The sequence below is a fragment of the Ips typographus genome, linkage group LG11, assembly GCF_016097725.1.
Source record: "Ips typographus isolate SLU linkage group LG11, UJ_Ityp_2.0, whole genome shotgun sequence".
NCBI classification, from domain to species: Eukaryota; Metazoa; Arthropoda; class Insecta; order Coleoptera; family Curculionidae; genus Ips; species Ips typographus.
Window position 1 is genome coordinate 9,889,633 of NC_138432.1, and position 18,735 is coordinate 9,908,367.

At 38.5% G+C, this 18,735-nt stretch overlaps 5 protein-coding genes across 8 annotated transcripts; 3 read left to right on the forward strand and 2 right to left on the reverse strand.

Moving 5' to 3' along the window:
- Positions 1 to 354: 354 nt before the first annotated feature.
- Positions 355 to 2,293, forward strand: L2HGDH (L-2-hydroxyglutarate dehydrogenase). Its single transcript, XM_081989255.1, has 5 exons — positions 355 to 691; positions 746 to 921; positions 973 to 1,122; positions 1,175 to 1,924; positions 1,978 to 2,293. Exons 1-5 carry the CDS (start codon positions 573 to 575, stop codon positions 2,142 to 2,144), a joined length of 1,362 nt encoding a protein of 453 aa, XP_081845381.1. The 5' UTR covers positions 355 to 572; the 3' UTR covers positions 2,145 to 2,293.
- Positions 2,294 to 2,411: 118 nt separating this feature from the next.
- LOC145735370 (uncharacterized) lies at positions 2,412 to 9,047 on the reverse strand. 3 transcript variants are annotated; one of them, XM_081989244.1, is made up of 10 exons: positions 8,830 to 9,047; positions 8,286 to 8,772; positions 6,843 to 7,618; positions 6,666 to 6,790; positions 6,374 to 6,590; positions 5,538 to 6,094; positions 3,800 to 4,264; positions 3,376 to 3,745; positions 3,107 to 3,323; positions 2,412 to 3,052 (listed from the first exon to the last, which is right to left on the reverse strand). In XM_081989244.1, exons 1-10 carry the CDS (start codon positions 8,830 to 8,832, stop codon positions 2,733 to 2,735), a joined length of 3,537 nt encoding a protein of 1,178 aa, XP_081845370.1. In that variant the 5' UTR covers positions 8,833 to 9,047; the 3' UTR covers positions 2,412 to 2,732. The 3 variants fall into 3 exon arrangements, with proteins under 3 accessions (XP_081845370.1, XP_081845371.1, XP_081845369.1); XM_081989245.1 differs by having other exon boundaries at positions 6,374 to 6,509; positions 6,843 to 7,621; positions 8,830 to 9,046; XM_081989243.1 differs by having other exon boundaries at positions 6,843 to 7,621; positions 8,830 to 9,046.
- A 90-nt stretch (positions 9,048 to 9,137) lies between these two features.
- Positions 9,138 to 13,555, forward strand: LOC145735375 (bestrophin-4-like). 2 transcript variants are annotated; one of them, XM_081989251.1, is made up of 13 exons: positions 9,138 to 9,510; positions 9,707 to 9,812; positions 9,868 to 9,978; positions 10,028 to 10,199; positions 10,251 to 10,453; positions 10,665 to 10,833; positions 10,887 to 11,108; positions 11,203 to 11,386; positions 11,788 to 11,952; positions 12,010 to 12,340; positions 12,395 to 12,568; positions 12,643 to 12,701; positions 12,783 to 12,922. In XM_081989251.1, the coding sequence occupies exons 2-12, from the start codon at positions 9,742 to 9,744 to the stop codon at positions 12,692 to 12,694; spliced, it is 1,854 nt and encodes a 617-aa protein (XP_081845377.1). In that variant the 5' UTR covers positions 9,138 to 9,510; positions 9,707 to 9,741; the 3' UTR covers positions 12,695 to 12,701; positions 12,783 to 12,922. The 2 variants fall into 2 exon arrangements, with proteins under 2 accessions (XP_081845377.1, XP_081845376.1); XM_081989250.1 differs by lacking the exon at positions 12,643 to 12,701 and having other exon boundaries at positions 9,141 to 9,510; positions 12,783 to 13,555.
- Positions 13,551 to 15,927, reverse strand: Patsas (palmitoyltransferase Patsas). Its single transcript, XM_081989253.1, has 7 exons — positions 15,571 to 15,927; positions 15,313 to 15,521; positions 15,130 to 15,264; positions 14,877 to 15,073; positions 14,582 to 14,824; positions 14,248 to 14,498; positions 13,551 to 14,186 (listed from the first exon to the last, which is right to left on the reverse strand). Exons 1-7 carry the CDS (start codon positions 15,690 to 15,692, stop codon positions 13,760 to 13,762), a joined length of 1,584 nt encoding a protein of 527 aa, XP_081845379.1. The 5' UTR covers positions 15,693 to 15,927; the 3' UTR covers positions 13,551 to 13,759.
- Positions 15,928 to 16,417: 490 nt separating this feature from the next.
- Positions 16,418 to 18,713, forward strand: jhamt (juvenile hormone acid methyltransferase). Its single transcript, XM_081989263.1, has 3 exons — positions 16,418 to 17,911; positions 17,973 to 18,247; positions 18,305 to 18,713. The coding sequence occupies exons 1-3, from the start codon at positions 17,544 to 17,546 to the stop codon at positions 18,496 to 18,498; spliced, it is 837 nt and encodes a 278-aa protein (XP_081845389.1). The 5' UTR covers positions 16,418 to 17,543; the 3' UTR covers positions 18,499 to 18,713.
- The last annotated feature ends 22 nt before the right edge of the window (positions 18,714 to 18,735 follow it).

The following is an 18,735-nucleotide window of genomic DNA, read 5'->3' on the forward strand; positions in this document are numbered from 1 at the left end:
ACTTTTTTTTCTCATAAACCTGCTTTATACATTTTGCTGGTTTCAGTGGACCCTCTGTGTGCATTCACCATCTGTCAAGATGTCTGTGACCCTAAGCCGTTGGCAGAAAAAGTTTAATTTATAATCAAAAAAGTAGGAACGTTATACCCTTGCAATTTTTTTTAGGTGCATTTTTAACTCCAAAATACTCTAGTTCAATGAACTCTCTTTGATTAGACACCTCAAGGTCACGTTTACAGTTAAAATTGACTTTTATTATCTTTTATCATATGACCCACCGTTGCCAAACTTTGCATTACAAATTATAATTGATTTTCAGCAAAAAGATGTAATATCTTTAGCACCGTTTACTATATGGTAATTACTGCACTAAAATATATAACTACAGTTACAATATTTGATCATGTAATTAGCGTAAAACACTAAAACGTTGGTTAGATTACTAGTGGTAGGCAACGTTGCAGCCATATATGACATAACCTCACAATGTTTATTGTTTAAATTTGCAATAAATTGAGGAGCAATTAAAGGCACTGAATTTAAGCGCTGGAAGACCAAATTGACAGTGAGTAATGTCGCATTTATCGAGATTTTTAAGTGCTCTAATAGTGGTGAACGGACAGTCAAAATCGATTTTATGCGAGGGGCTCAACACCACCAAAAAGTCACTATGTACCCTGTCGAAAAACAGGTAATTATAGCTGCTACAGAATTAAAAAATTACTTGAAACGCCCTGACCTGTAGAGAATACGATGTGGTGGTAGTTGGTGGAGGTATAGTAGGGGCAGCATCAGCCAGGGAGCTCAAACTGAGACACCCTGAATTAAAAATGGCAATTCTGGAAAAGGAGTCAGTTTTGGCTAAACATCAAACTGGACACAACAGTGGGGTGATTCATGCAGGGATTTATTACAAGCCAGGTATGTTTGATTCATTCAATACAGACTTTGAGCTAATAAACTCAATTATAGGTTCCTTAAAAGCTAAGTTGTGTGTTGAAGGGATGCATCTGATGTATGCCTATTGTGATGAGAAAAAAGTTCCATACAAAAAGGTGGGAAAGTTGATTGTTGCCACTGATAAAGTTGAGGTAGAACATTTGGCAGATCTTCATAACAGAGGTATGAGGTTGGTTATAAAGCTTTGATATTTTTTTCTCAATTAATACTTCAGCAATGCTGAATAAAGTACCTGATATTAAGATGATTGATGGTGTGGATGAAATTCAGAAAATTGAACCATACTGTGTGGGTTTGAAAGCTTTGTGGTCTCCTCACACTGGAATTATAGACTATAGTTTGGTTACTAAACAGTATGGAGTGGATTTTAAGGAAAAAGGAGGGGAGATTTTTCTAAACTTTGAAGTTGGTTGCTTTGAAAAATCTAATGACAGTAACTATCCAGTTTTAATCAAATCCTTGGATGGACAGAAAGTGAAAAGCAAATATGTCTTGACCTGTGGTGGACTGCAATCTGATAAGCTGGCAGAGTTGTCTGGTTGCCCTAGAGCTCCTAGAATAATCCCTTTTAGGGGTGAATACTTGTTACTCAACCAAAGCAAAGCACACATGATTAAAGGCAACATTTATCCAGTTCCCGACCCTAGATTCCCCTTTTTAGGGGTGCACTTCACCCCTAGAATGGATGGAAGTGTGTGGCTCGGCCCTAACGCAGTTTTAGCTTTTAAACGCGAAGGCTACACTTGGAGCGACATTAATTTGCTGGAATTGGTCGATGCTTTGCGCTATCCTGGTTTTTTTAAACTGGCACTTAAATACGCTTTTGCTGGTGCTCAGGAAGTTCTCAAGTCGGCCGTGCCCTCTTTACAGGTGAGAAGCTTACAGCGGTTTGTTCCTTCCATTACCGCGGCGGATGTGTCTAGAGGCCCTTCAGGAGTTAGGGCGCAAGCCCTGGACGCTTCAGGTTTTTTGTTTATCGTAATATTAATGTTTGTAGTCAACAATTAAGGTTTTTAGGAAATCTGATTGAAGATTTTGTCTTTGACATGTATAAAGGAAGTGGAAATGACGGTATAGGAAGTCGAGTGTTGCATTGTAGGAACGCTCCGAGTCCCGGAGCTACCAGTTCATTGGCTATAGCTAAAATGATGGCCGACAAGTTGGAAAGCCAGTTTAAGTTGTAAAAAAATCCAAAGTTATACTCATATAATTGTTTTGTTAATTAGTTTAAAGTTTATACATTGTTTGTCTGATATTGTTAATATTATTTTTTTTAATTGTGTAACTGTTATTAATTTTAGTGTTTACTGAAAAAAATCAGTTTTATAAACCGTTCTCTTGTTTCAAAGTACACTAAGACAATGTTACCACTGATTTGCCATGTGACTGATTCAAATAAGCTTTTGTACCATAATTACCTTAGTATCACCATTGTTATTAAACCAACTGAGAAATTTTAAAAAATATTTATTAAATATATTCCGCCAGATTAAACAAGAAAACATCTACATGATATACTATAATGTGGGACTTACAGCAAAAAGAGGTAAGAAAAATGTAACTAATAATATAATTATGTACAATTTGAAGGGGATGAATGTACAAAGTAAATTAAAACGTTACATATTCTGTCCTACTATAGCAACCGCTCCGAGACCATTCCACATCGAAAAATAAAAAAAAAAAAACAGAAAAGTCCAGACGTTTTTGGTTCCCGCTTACATCTAAACAAAATACGGCTAAAACATCCGGTCATTAAGCTCAAACGCGTTTCAGAGCGAATCGACCAGCGTCTGTCGCCAGGTGGCGTGAAATGGAATCTTTAAAATCTTCACGCGCGTCGTCGGTAAACTGTTTAACAACAACTTTTGTAGATTGGGCAAAGGTAAAATCTCCACCTGAGGTGGATTGCTGGCTGATTGAATTGCGTTCCCATTCGATAAATCTGGTACCGGTTTCAGTACCGGGATACAGTCTCCGTTGTTGCCAACTTTCCTGTCCCTCTTATTTGTATCCTCGCATTGATCAATAAACAGCTCAGTAACGCGCAACAACTCCAATGTTACTCCCCAAACAAAATGAGCCAAAGTACCTGGAAAAAACACTTTCTGATACCATGTTTTAACAAATTTGTGACTTGTCAAACCGTGAAGTCGAAGTACGCCAGCTAGCACCATATTATTTGTGGTGGCGCTCTGTGAAATGTATGTCGGGATAATCATCAACTTTTTAATGTTTTTGCAAGCTCCCAGCGCTTTGTCGAAACCAGGTTTCACATCAAAGTTGACTAGTTCTAGCTGGTCCAGTTTCTTCATGTCTTTAATAGAATCCAAAATTTGGAAGGTGTGGCAATTTCCTTGACCCTAAACCAACATTTTTCTGTTACAGAGTCCGTAGAGAATCATCAGTACTCACCTTCTCCAGCCGTAGTTTCTCTAGCTTCACAAGCTTCAGCAAAATGTCCGTGCCAAAGTTTTCGGGAAAATCAAGACACTCTCCAAGGTCCAGCGACTCTAAGTTCGTCAGCTCCCCAATAACGGACAAATTCAGTTTGTGCAAATCAATGACTGAGGTAAGTGACAAGATTTTTAAAGTTTTTAATTCACTGAGGGAGTCTATGGAATTGATGTTCAACCCTGAAGTAGATTTCAATCGCAACTCTCTGAGCGTTGTGAACGATTTGAACGGATCTAAATTTAACGAGTCGCATTTTATGGTCACCGCGTTGATTACTTCCAGGTGGGGATTTGAGGTTGCCAGTTGCTCCACCACTGATGCTGGACACCTACAGAAAAAAAGAAACCGTACTCTTGTTGACTGGATATTTGCTTAAACATACCGACAAAACTCAATTTTCTTCAAACTGTCAACTCGCGCGATTGCACTCGAAAAGTCTGGCCATATATCGTCACCACTGCTCGGCAACAGCATTTTGCGCAGGTCCAAGTGGACGGTACCGTGTTTCTTCAGCGCGTTTGCCAAACCTTCAAAACTGTGCACTTGCGAGTTTTTCATGCGCACAGTGCGCCACAACAATGGATTGTCGGCCATTGCGCGCCACATGCGACTCACGCATCCCGCCCTCAACAAATCCTGCACTTTCAGGTACTGGAACACGAGCAGTAATGAATTGAAAATGGAGGCACAATCCCCCAAAAAGTTTGCGCTCAGCTCCGTTCTGGTCTCTCCAGTGTTGTTACTATTGGTCGTGGCGCTGTTTGTAATGTTTTTCAGTTTTAAGCTGCGCCTGACCGGTTTCGTGGGTAATGCCGTTGTTGGTTGTGGAGTTGCCGCTTCTAACGACCTAAAAATCACCATATGACATACCATTCAAGTGCGTGTCTTGTGCATTGTTGCCAATGTTCAATCAACTACATAAATTACTCCTTGAAACCTTTTCTTGTATATCAAATATCTTTTCCGTCGACCATGTATTAACACCCTTTTTAATGAACGATACCGAATACAAAATCGTTCATTAATAGGTCTGTTCGCAGAGGGATCTCCAACTTAGTAATCAGAGAAATAATTACATTCATTGCCCACAAGTCAGTAAATGTCATAGCCACGTGAGCATTCAACCAATGAAACTTGACGGAAACCAGTCAGGAAGTGCCTCTGCGAACAGATCTAATGAGTCCCATTAATGCAAGGTTTTTCAATATAAATTAAACATAGTATTATACAGAGAGAAATAGACTCACGTTATTTAGTTGATATCCACTATTACCGACAGAAGTAACTGTCACTGTCAATAGTGCCTATAACTTCGGTTTGTCGTGTCGCGTATACAACTGACAATTAATTTGTTTTCAAACTTTTTAGTATAATAAACGTTTATTATAGACTACAGTCGACGGAAAAATTTTGTAACCATTGGCGATTAATTAATTAATTCCTTTCATTAATACACTCGTTACATAATTAAATGTATGACATTATTCATGAAATATGGTTAGAATTCCACGTAGAATCCAAAACCAAAGCAAGTTAACTTATATTCGATTTAGGACAATAAAGTTTGTTTTGATTAAAACCCAATTCTATCATAAAAATTATAGATGAGTTCCCATCGATCTTTGGTGCTGGTTCCTCGTGGTCAATACCCTGTATATTTTGGCAACATTGCGTTACTGTAAAAACCACACTAATATATCAGTTTGGCTGCTACTAGATACCAAAAATTGCACCCATTTTCAGGCTCGTGTAACGACTGCAGCGCCGTTTCAAAAATCTCAGCATACCACGAAAATAAATTACATAAAATCAAAAACTGGACGGGATAGGCGAAAAGGGAAAAGACGAAGTATGCTAAAATTTTCAAAGCGACCGCAGAAAATCTAGTAGAAACCATAAACAGAAAATAAGCCTGCAAAATAAACCAGCTAAACTTAATATAAACCAACAAGTACGAAAAAGAAACGTATTGGATTTGATTACGCAGGTTCAGGATGCAATAATAACAAAACAAAAAAAACAGGCTGAAAGGTATCGGGAGGTTATGAAGTACAAGCCTGAAAACAGATACAACTGTAAGTACCAAAATCGGGCTCAAACTCAACTAAAACCTCACTCACTCATTCCTGTTGCACACGGCCGGCTTTGGAGAAGGCGGTTCGTCTTTGACGTCATCCCCTCCGGGTCCTAAACTAGCTGACTTGATCGATACTTCCATGGGCTGAGGGGTCTGAATCGTTTCCTCGGGCTTCGACATCCCCCCCGAAGACGATACCGACATGTAATTGTGTTTGGGAATAACCAGAAATTTGCGACCGCCCAAATATTCAACGTATTGAGGCCGGGGAGCTACACCCGGTTCCTCAGCGTTGATAATTTTAACGTTGTGTGGCAACCAAGAAGTGACAGACCCCACCAACGGTTCGGTGGACGCCTCGTCGTGGACGGAGCGTGGTGCTTTTACTGGAGATGCAGGTCTATCCAGGTTGAGTGAAGGATGGATGTGTACAGAGGTGGGATCGGAGGAATTACTATGTGAAATGCGTTGCAATTTGGGCAAAGCGTTAGAATTGACAGACGCGGAGCCAACCGACGTCTTTAAAGCGTTGATTGATGTAAGAGGAGGCGGGACTGTTATGGATGATGCCTCCGAGGGTCCAGTTTCTCCCTGGCAATTCTAAGAGATAAAAATTACGCTCAAAAATTTTATTTTTATAACTTGGCTTCTTTTAGACGCACTGTCGTGCCAGTTCATGTATGTCAAGCGTCTATTTTGATTTTTTTCCCCCATTACCTCTCCTATTATAATTGACATACATAAAGTGGACACATAAGTTCTGACCTATACAAAGTGACAAATTTATTCAATATACCACACTGAAACGCAATTCGAAATAGCACGATAAAGTTATCAAAATGTTGTACGCACGAGCTAAAAAATTAACAAAAATCTTACCTTGCAGACGTACGGAAAAGCCAAATAATCACGGCTCAATCCGACGCACTGATGGTGGTACAAACAGAGACATGTACGACATTGCAGTGTAGGAATAATTCCTTGAACACCTTCACACCCAATGGAGCAAGGCAAGCTGCAAGTGTTCAATTGCAAATTCATAAAACTAGGAGGTTTGGAACTGGATGGGAAAGGCGTTGATTTGGGAACGCGTTTACTGCGTAATCATCCAATACATAACAGTTTACGAGAAAAACGCTATCAGTTTACTACAACTTTAGACATGACTTACCTGGTTTTTCTGGGGCTAGTCCGAGACGGTTGAGTGGGAACAGGGTCTGAGGAAGCATCTTCAGCTAATTTCGCCCTTTTTGTCTGTGTTTCTTTGCCTTTTTTCTGTGCTGGCATTTTTGCACCCTGAAAATTGACACTGACAGTCAAAGAAACTTATCAGTCAGTCTAAACTTACCTTTTTTGAGTTCTGTTTTGCGGTCGTCTCCACAGGGGTTTGTTTAGAGTTTTCCTTCTTCCTTTTCTCTGGGGAGAGCCCATCAACCAGAATAGACCCGCCCCGTTTTTTCCCCCTCAAGTCACTTTTGATGGTCTCCACTTTTGATGTTTCTGGAATCGGAGCTAGAGCATCATCCGGTTTGGGACTTTGAACCTTTTTCGTTTTTTTCTTGACCACGTTACTTGACGGTTGCTCGTCCGACGTTGATTTGTTCAACTTTGCATCCCTGACAATCTCTTTTTCTGTATCATTTAAACCTATAGCTTCTCTGGCAAAAGTAAAATTGTCCAGTGACAGCTGTTTGTTATCCAAAACGTCAGATATCTCCCTGAATGACCTCAGCTTTTTACCCACTGGGTTGTAATAGTAAATATCACCCAGTTGTTTGCCCACATGAGTTGTTGCCCTCCAAACCAACTCCCTTTTCCAACCATATTTGAATGGCTTTAGATATTTAGGATCTTGTAGATCTTCTTTAGGCAAACTAAATCGACTACGTTTACGTAAACTGGTATTGTTTGGAGCAACATCACTAGAGACATCAGAGTCAGTATGCTCCTCTTTATTATGTAATGCCATTTCAGGCTCTAACACCTCACTAAGTGATTTCTGGTGATTTCTAGTTTTGCGATTTGGTGACAGTATTATATCACTATACCTTTTATTTGGAATGCGCGCTCTTTTGCCTTTACCCATTCCATCAGCTGTAGACAAATTATTCAAAGAAGGTTCCTCTGCTGAAATGTACACTCTTTTCAAAAAAACCCTGACATTTATTAAATTTAGTATTAAAAATAGCAAGCAAGTTTAAAACACTTTTAGGTAAATAACAAAAGTCCTTATTTCTTAAACATAAAATATAATATTCATTCAAGATCACTTATAGGCCCCATGGAGGAAGCAGAGCTATATTATGATTTTGCCAAATTACATCAAAAAGGCTCTGCTGGCTCCATGAAGCTTGAAAACAAATGGGGCCATCAATTCTTATCTGATTATAAAGGGGAATCCTCTGTCATTAACCTCACTTTTAACTAACATCTTACAATTTTTAAAGTGATAATTTCTGGATGAACAGTGACTATGTCATAATAAACAAAAAAAATAAAATTGAACCAAGGAAAGGAAAAAAAGAGGATTTTTAATTTTAAAGTTGTCTTTATTTTCCTTGACACACTCTAAAGATATAAATAATCAGTCCATCACTGGCCCAAGTCCTAAAAGGTTGTAATTTGTATGAGGAAAGTTGGTAAAAAGTAGATAAAAGACATTTTGGTATCAGTGTTCAAAAGACCTGTCTCATTTTAACTCATTTCAATAAAACAAGATAGCCAATGTTACTACAGCTTTTATCATTGTACAACAATAACTTTGATGTCTTACCCATAAATTAATACTAACCTTTAACAGTTTCATTCTCCTTGGGCTCACTATCCTGACTTTTTACATCAACATTTTCTTTTTGTTCCACCATAATCCCACTTTCTTTTGTATCTGTATTATTTTCATTTTCATCAGCATCACTGGCCTTTCGTTTAGTAGCTCTGCTAAGCCTTGTAGGTCTACTATCTGACTTCTTGTTTTCCTCAGTAGGAGCCTTTGACTCTGCCCCCAAAACCTCAGTATTCTCAGATTCTTTATTGACCTCCTCAACATTGTCAGGCGTCTCATTGGAAACTTTGTGGGGTTCGATTTCACCATTTTGTCTAAATGCAGTAGCAGCGTCGGTTTCACTTTCAGCAGTTGTACTGGTTTCATTTTCAGACTCAGGCTGGCTTGGTGGCAACTCAGCCTCTTCAGCCTCCTGGTTAGTGGGTTTGTCGGCGTCCATCCTTGAACAGCTATTTACTGCACTAAATGTAAACTGGTTAGGGCTCAAACATTTCAACTAAAAAATAGAGATCCTTAAAATTAGATTTTATACAATGCCAAGCGTCAGCCTCACCATCAAAACGGTAACAACTCTGTAAGAAACACGCTAGTAAAATATCCGGCTAAACACTGCTTAAGAAGAATAACAATATTCTTAAATCGATAAACAACTTTAAAGGTTGTAAAAACATAACCATAAGTTTAAAAAACCACAAGTTTCTGTTTTACTATGCCAGTATACAGTAGTATAGTAAAATGGCGGGCCTTTGCCAAAGCCTTGTTATTTGCTTGCCTATTGACGTTTTTGACACGTGTCTGAAACAAGTGTGAAGTCTGGTACTCAACTTAACCTATAAATGCAACGTTGTCACATGTACAATTAGGTAGAAACCAAAAATTTCTTCTATCTGAATTTGCAACGGGTCTTTTGTTTTTAGTTTGTATTTGTAGTGAAGTTTTATTAAAAAATATGCCAATGAAGGTGTATTGTAAAATAAAATTCGAAGTAATCTACAGGCAGTGTTGTCACATAATACAAAGTGGTTATGTAATATTTAGACAAGGGTAGCAATATACTCTTGTAATCCTTTTTTGATTGGTTCGAAAGTAACCTAACCTAACTTTTGTTCTGAGAAATTATTCATTGTTTTGTTTGCTTTTAATTTTTATCATTTTTCTGTTAAATCTCCAGCTAATTAGTCCTACAAACTATCCGAAAGTATTTTTACCGGTTCATCCAATTATTCCGCTAATGGTAAGTTTTTCTATGTGATTTTAGTTATTTATCTTTTAAAGTAAAACTAGTAAAATATTTAAACTACAGTGTCCTTGCAAGGGACACATCCTCACCAATTTCCATTTTAACATCATAATTCATTTATGTCACGGAAATCTTTCAACTAGAGCTATGAATCATTTTTCCTCCGAAACTTCTTTCTTCCTTGTTACAGTGTTAACAACCTACACTTTTTGTATAAGTATAACAATGACGGTTACATACACTGGAGAAGTTGCTACATGTAGAGGTTTGGGGTGTTTCTTAAAGCTTCTGGGCAGGTAAAATGTTTATTCAAACTACCTGCAGTGATTGTAATTAACAAGCAATTTTCAGATGGAAGGGTAGCATTTATAAATTGGTTTGGTTGGATCTGTTAGTGTTTTTGTTCATGTATTACAGCTTGAATATTACCTACAGATTTATTCTAGATGAGAATGGCAAGGCGTAAGTCCTCTCCATTTAAATGAACAAGAATTGAAAAATTTTATTTCAGAATATTTGAAACTGTAGTCAAGTATTGTTATGACTATGGGACTTTGATTCCACTTTCATTTGTCCTGGGTTTTTACGTTTCGGTGGTGATGACCAGATGGTGGAATCAATATACTGCCATACCTTTTCCAGACCCATTAGCTGTGTTTGTTAGTGCAACAGTACACGGCCAGGTTGGTAGTACCATTTTATTGAAATAAGTGGAATAAAATGATGATTATTAGGATGAGAGAGGTCGGGTGATGCGCCGTACAATCATGCGATATGTATGTCTTAGTGTTACTATGACGTTTACAATGATATCTCCAAGGGTAAAAAAACGTTTTCCAACTTTGGATCATTTTGTTGATGCTGGATTATTGCATATCAGTGAGAAGGAAATTTTAATGGGGTTGAATAAAAAATTTCCTAAATACTCTAAGCACTGGTAAGCTAAGCTTTTATGGTTAAGAGGAATTTAGATTTATTACCTTATAAATGATAAAATGTACTTTAAAGCTAATTATACAGTTTGTCCTGAAAATAGTCTGAATTAAAAACAATACTAGTTGTATATGTCAATTTTGGGTTGCGGTTAACTTAACGCAATAAAAGTGGCCCTTAGAACAAATTGATGTTATATCAGTTTAGTTGTGCAGGTTGCCTATAGTATGGGCGTCTAGCATTATAACCCGAGCGAGAAAAGAAGGTCGGATAAGGGATGATTTTGCCGTTAAAACTCTTATCGATGAACTGAATAAGTTTAGAGGGCAATGCGGTCTGTTGCTCAGCTTTGACACTATTAGTGTACCTTTAGTGTACACCCAGGTATTTTACTATACTGCGCAACTTTGCCGGAGCTAATACAGAATTGCGCGTAGGTGGTGACGTTGGCTGTGTACAGCTACTTTTTGACAGCAGTGATGGGGCATCAATGGGTCAAATCAAGCAGCTACAAGTTCGATTGCTACTTTCCATTTTTCACTACGTTGCAGTTTTTTTTCTATGTTGGATGGCTTAAAGTGGCCGAGAGTTTGATTAATCCGTTTGGGGATGACGATGACGATTTTGAAGTTAATTGGATGGTGGATAGAAACTTGCAGGTAATACTTATGCATAAAGGATTACATTAACCAATAAAGCTTTTAGTTTATCAATACTACTTTTGTAAATCAAAATTGTTTTTTTTTTTTTTAGGTGTCTTATTTAATCGTAGACGAGATGCACCATGATCATCCTGAGTTAGTCAGAGACCAATACTGGGATGAAGTGTTTCCACAAGAATTGCCGTACACAGCAGCCGCAGCGGCCGCCGAATCGATGAGAAACACTCATCCCTTGCCTTCCACCGCCAATATTGCAGTTAAACCCCAGGAACAAGGTTTGCACTTTTTCAGCCTTATTGTGTACAGTATAATTAATGTAAAAGTGATTTTAATTCAAAGGTGGGGTTAAGGACACGGTTAAAGTAGTCTTCCAGGACGTACTTTCAAAAAAAAAAACAACCAGGTGATGGTTTTCTTAAGTGTTTCCAAATTAATCCTGATTAATATTTGAAAAATTTTAAACTAATGCCAGGCACTAAACCTGCTTTGTGACTGCGTCGATATCGTTGTAATTGTAGTTGTGTTGTGTCAGTATTAACAGAATTGATCTCCACTTTTTTTACTTACCGGTTTAATTGTTTTTGTATTCTTGTATTATTAATACTGACTGACACAAGACTACTTTACATGATTCGGTTCAAAGAAGCACAGTTATAATTCAAATGTGGCATTTTAGAACTTGTAGCAGCACCGCCCTCCACCAAAGTTGACATGATGCAAGCCTACGTCGATAACATGCAGACCGGTCCCATCATGTTTTCAGCCTCTAACACTAAGCAGCCTAGTCTAAAAAGTCGTAAAAACTCCTCCAACAGTTTGGCAATGGGATCTTCCGTACCCGGTAATAGTCTCAGTTGTCACTTGAAAAACATCAAAATAAAGTTGTTTTTTTTGTCAGATTCTATGTCTATGCCCCGTGTGGCGTCGGTGACGACCATGCTGAAGCGTTTCTTCAGTCGAGATGACAGCAAAAACGACTCCAGAGGTGAAACTAACGTGGAGTCTAATGAAATGTCTAATCTCATGTCCAACGAGGACAAGCTGAAAAAAATCGGCAACAGTGTTAAGCGCTTAACGGATGACGTCATCGAAGAAGTGGATGAACAAACGACTATAACGTCACAAAAGTCACAGAACGAGCCACGGCCTACCGTAATGAATTTGTTTGATCAGCCGCCTAGATCCAAACCGATTGACGTGCCGCACGCGTCAAGCAGTTTTTCCAACGAGTAAGCAGTCTGGTAATTAATTACATTGACGTTTGTGAATGAGCGTGTTGACAGTTACCCGGCTGAGCAAGTTTACGATCCGTTCCCTCACATGGCGTACTCGGAGCCTGGTGGTGAAGGGGGTATGGACGCCACTGACAGAGTCAGCATCGGATCAGCCACTGATGACGATGATGAAGACGAGTTTGAATTGTTGAAGAAGAAAAGGGACGAAGAAAGGCAAAGCAGGTTAGTTTGCCTCATCTAGACCATTCGGAATGTTTAGTAGTACTAACTTTTACTAACCACGTATTTTTTTCAAGAGTGAATCTGATAATTAGCCCCAATCCTAAAGGAACAAATCAGGATGGATAATTTATTGGTAAACACACTAATCAAATAACGGCATGATTTGAATTACCTGTGTGACAAAACAATAATGTAACGCACAATTTCTGCGCAGGCTCCAACAAACTTTGGCGCGTTCCGTCAGTTTGCAAAAAGGGGACGACGGCGACTTGGAACAACTGCTGAAGCGCAGATCCTCCAACCTGTCCACGTCACCACCGAACTCACCCCAAATCCCCAAAACGTAGCAACCCGCTCTGTTGATACGTCTGACAGCGGTAAGTTATAATACTTTGAAAATGTTTTGCTGAGATTGTACTGTGATTGGTCTGAATACGCCACAACATAATTTAAGCAATTTTTACAACACTTATACAGTTTGGTTCTTAATTATACACTTAAGCAATATTTTACAAACACGCCATGGATTTAGACTTCTTTCCAGTATTAGGTTTTTTAACTGTAGCAATTATTGGAATAGTATTTTTAAAATGTTTAGGTCTGAAACAGTATTAATTTATGGCAATAATAGAAGGAAGATCACATAATGGAATAGTTTAATTAATATGGTGCTTGCATCCTGAATTTCGTTAAGATGTCGACGTCTTTTCCCATAGAACCGTGTGTTGTTTGACGATTGACAATAAAAAATATAGTAATAACATTTGGGGCTTTAACTGCTTTGTCATACAAACTGTGTTACTACTATAAACTGCTGGCCAATTGAAATGGTCCGTTTCAATTGGCCAGCTAGTTGTATTTGTGGCCTTAAAGATTTAAAACTGATATAATAATCATACACCCTAGCTGATATTAGTTATTTATTTTATTTATCGAAGATCTGAGTGTAATAATAGTTGTACTGTCAATATAAGCAAACAAAAAGTTTGAAAGGTTTTATTTACAATCAAGTCTGCAAAGCGTCTAACAAAAATATATCTCAGTGTCAGGTACACTTAAACAAACTGATAAAATGGCGCTGACAAAGCCGGCGGTGTTACCAATCAACATTCTGACTGAAATTAGGTTATTAGAACTTTAATCATTGGCCCAATTTCAAGTATCATCTCGCCTAATTGGGTTACCTTTACATCAAATATACTCATAAAATGGTTCTTCTTCCAAATCGTCGGGTGTGCAAAAGAAAAACTCGAGTAAATTCAATACGGGACCGCGTGAAAACGGGTTGTAGTACCGGCCCTTCTTGTCACGCAAATACGGGTACCTTTTGTAATTCACCATTTCGTTGGTGGTTAAATTCATACAAGCGTGCAACACAGCGGTACAGGTCAAAATCCACCCCAAACCCGAAAACAAAAAGGCCTCGACCAGTCCGAGCACGTACATCACCCCAAATCCTTCGATGGCGATGCAATAGGTGGCAAAGTAAATAGTGTACGAACAGTTAATAGCCACACTCATCACAAACAGGAAAAACCACGCTCGATTTTTCAATCCCACGCAGTTGTAGATAAACGGACAGTGATGGTCGAAGTAGGACACGCAACGGTTGCACACCCTGTATTCGTTACGACGGTAGTCACTAAAACTGTTGGCAGGCAAATAATAACACTTATTACCTGCAATGCTTTGCTCTGATTGGTCGTAAAGTGCGGCAAGTGTGACATAAGCGGTTCAGCATCGAGTTGCGTTTCTTCCACTTGTCAAAATACGGAATTTGCTTGATGCAACGCACATACGACTCGGAATTGGTCGGGATGTAGCCGGGATTTTTGCGATTGGCCGTCAACCAGCAGATCCACATCACTACGTTCCAATAAATGAAGCAATAGTGAGAACCGCGTAGGATATTCCACGTGATTGGAATCACCTAGTAGTAAATAGAGAGAATTAGCTGTAATGTACATACAAACAAGCAAAGATGTTTTTCTAAATAAATTAACAAATGCTCACCCTAATGACGTACATGGGATAACTCCAAAGTAATACTGATGACATGAAGAATATCAATGGAATTTTGGAACTGCCTGCGCGTCCAAATAACAGGCCCCAGACTTCTCCCACCGGTGGAAACCATCCCGATCTTCGCTTAATGGCGGTCTGCAACACATCTACTATATCCATGTGTCTATGTCCCACTGCTAAATTGAGGGGTGTCTTGTCGTTTTTGTCTCTGGGTTCCAAATCCACATCATTCTGAAATAGAGTTACTTTTACTTCTGTAAAGGGGTTAAGAGCGTTTTCAAACCTTTTCGCAAAGCAATTTAACACAGCTTAGACTACCAGACAGACAGGCTAAATGTAGGGGAGTAGATCCGAAATGGTCTGGTTTTTGTAAATTGGCTCCCGAGTACATTAAAAGCCGTAACACATCGGGGTAGCCCTTGTAAGCCGCCCAATGCATGGCAGTATCCCCGTTAATATCCATTAAGTGGTTGAAACCCCCTGAAAATTCAGCTTTATATGCTGTACTGCAATTTAAAAAAAATTAAATTAGCTACCCATTCCTAAGAGATAGGCTGCTGTAGCTGTTCTGCCAAACATACAAGCTGTCATTAAAGGGGTGAGTCCTTTAAAATCCGCCCCGTTAACTGTCACCCCCGCTTGGAGCAACACTTGGACCACTGCAGAGTGGCCTAATAAAAATGTTTTTAATTTGTTTTTTTACGGTGTTAAACACAAACCTTTCCGACAAGCCCAGTGTATAGGTCTAGGACCTTGAGTTCCTAAACAAGGCAAGTCTATGGGAGCCCCTTTATCTATGAAAAACCGCATCAAATCGACATTGCCATCAAGGGCTGCCCAATGTGCGGGAGTGTAACCCCACTCATCCCGAGCCCGAAGCACCTCAACCCCATGCTTGTCTACATACTCTTCTACATCTGATAGCTCCCTAAAACTTTGTTATTATTTATTCACAGTGAAAACATGCAAAATCTCACCCTCCTTTAACCAAATCAAAAATACTTTTGCAAGTCTGTTCGACTATATCAGCGTTATTGTCGGTGCCCCCATTTTTTTCGCGTTCGTCCGCTGTCCCCGGGTGCTCCGCATCGGCCACCATGTTCGGTTGGGGCAGGGCCCAAACGCTGCGGGCGATGCCGGGACTGGGGAACACTTTGTACAGCAGCGTCGTGGCTGTATAAGGGTTTGTAAAAACTTGAAACCAGCGATATGTTGTACGTATAACCTCTAAAAGGGGGGTTGTTTGTGTCGCAGAGGGTGCAAGTATCGATTTTCCCTCCTCGTCATTAATCGAGTAGGCGTTTTCGCCCGATTTCAAATTTATTGAAAACTGCGCTGATAGTCCAATCAGGTGGTACTCATCAGATCTTTGATATGGGGATTTTAAACCCACGAAGAAGGTCGTTGGCACTGACCGAGAAAAAACTGGTTTTAATTTCGGCAGACCTACCGCATATACGAGTTTTGAATGAACTTTCTAATGCATTTGGTTACCCAATCCAGTACTGACCTATGGCAATGCCAATTGGTTTAGGACAGATTTGGATTATTTCTCTGTATTGCTATAAAGATACAAGTAAATCAAGACAAAGAATGAAGAAGGGCAGAACAGAGCAGAAGGTGCATGGTACTAAAACCTGACCAGTCGTAAGCTTTTTTCGGTGCCCAAATTGCACTTACTTTTTTCAATTTGGGGTATATGACCGGGCCAACGAGATCTCGATTGGGAATCTTTTAATAAGTAACATCTTTCCCCTCATCATGTATGAATAATAAAGTATTCGTCACAATGGTGAATACACATTCTAAGCTGTCTTTTTTTTAAATTACGGTAATATTGAAGGAGAGGAAAATAAATGGATATACATAACAAAGAAAATACTAATCAAAGTATTGCAATTACTATACTTCAAATCATAAAAATAATTAATTTAATCCAAGATTTTGGTGTTTATTTCGTAGGATAGTAGAGGTATATTGATTTAATAACTACAATAATGTTAATCGCAAATTTGTATTTATCAACTTGCAATAAATCTCTCGTTAAGGCTTATCTTAATAAAAGAAATTATTCAGGCAAAATAATGGGTCTATTGAAACACCTGAAATCTAGAAAAAAACCTTTTATGGTCAATTGGTTTGATACATCTTTTATATTTGTCAGCAACCTCAAAAAGCTAATCTTGCTGACTAAACCGAATACTGGGTGTACATTAGTAATACGAGTGATGACAATATGTTTACAAGTTAATTTCAGTGAAGTTCAGTTCAAGTTAAATCACATTTTGAGAGGAGTTTGACTGTCACTTTAAGTGGTTGATGAAAACTATCAAATTTCTTTAGATTAGTGAAATGTCATTACTCATTATAACATAATAATTGAACGACATAACTAAAAATATGGAGATAATTTTATTATTTGACTTTGACCTCTACCAGGTACCATTTTTCATTTTTCCTTTCACTAGATTAGTAACAACGTTGCCACTTATTTTATGTAGTAAATAAAATTATAGGCCATTTTGATTTCAAACTGACTCTAAAGGTGAACTCTCATTGGTGCTGCTTTTTCAACTTTCTTTAGCCGAAAATTCGTGATCCCTTAAACTTCTTAAATGTTGGACGGGTCAGTGCACGTTTTGAGCTTTTCGAAAAATCTTTTTCCTCTTTGAAACTGTCTAGCCAAGTCACGTCGTCTCGCATAATTTAAAAACCAAATCAATAGAGATCAAAATCATCAATAGTGTTGAATAGTGCGGAAGTGTCTGTAGGTCGAGAGGTGATCTATTTTCTATATTTGTTTTCTCTTTTTATGTTGTAGTAGAGGTCAATGTTGAAGTCGCCTGATATTAAAAAGAGTGTGACGCACATATTTTAGTATGAGTAACAGCGCATATATATAGGAAGACGGTTATCGCAATCTCGTCTAGTTTTGGTTATAAGTTTTGGGATGGACAACCCTAAATTATATTCGACACAAAACTCGCTGCAAACAACCGACAATATTCATGTTATTTATAAGTATTTGAGTTTGATGCAATGGGGAGATCAAGATGGTTTAGTGGTGTTGGATGTTGGCTGCGGCGAGGGACGAACCACTGCCGATATTTTGCTCCCCAAGCTACCCCCCACTGTATCTAAAGTGATTGGGTGCGATCTGAGCGAAAAAATGATCCAGTTTGCTAAAGAGCGCTACTCAAGTACCAAATTGGAATTTTGTAATATGGACATTGGAGATTCAAGCGCATGCCAAAGTTTATCCAGCAATTTTGATCGAATTTTCTCTTTTTATTGTTTCCACTGGATCCCAGATCAACGGTAAGTTGGCTCATCTAATAAATTTATACAACATTTTAACTCTTTAACTGTGTTACAACAGGCGGGCTTTTCAGAACCTGTTCACCCTACTCAAACCCGGTGGAGAGATACTGCTGAGCTTTCTAGGCACTTGTCCAGTCTTTGAAGTTTATCTAAACATCTCCAAAAATATCCGTTGGGCACCTTATTTCAAAGAGGAGATGATCTCCCCTTACCACAACAGCCCCGACCCCCAAAGAGCGGTGGAGAGAATCCTCTCAAACACAGGATTTGCTCATTGGAAATGTATCGTGGAAAACCGCCGTTTTGTTTATCCGAGTATGAAAAAGATTCAAGGTTTGTTTTGATTTCTTTTTTTAATTTGCTATAGTTACTAGCGATCATTGATTCCAGACGCGGTAACGGGGGTAAATCCAATCATACCCAAACTGCCTCCCCAAGATCAAGCCCAATATATCCAAGATTTTATGAAAGAGGTGTATAATGTGTACAAGATTAATTTACAATGGGGCGATAATAATAATAACGTTCCAGTGCCGGTTGATTATCAGTTGATTGTGGTTTATGCCACCAAATCTGCAGTCTAAAAAGGGTATAATCAGTGTAGTTTAGTTGTAGCGACAAGGAAAAATCACAATATTGACGTCGATGTCACAATTCCCTAATCAGTTAATACACACACAATAAGTATTTAAAATAGTTTACCTTATTATTTGTGTTTGTTGACCTTCATGAGTATTCTATAATTATTATCAAGAGAGGTATTTATGTCACTATTTTTTAATAGACGTTTTTGCTGGTATGTTTACAAGGTCATTATTGGA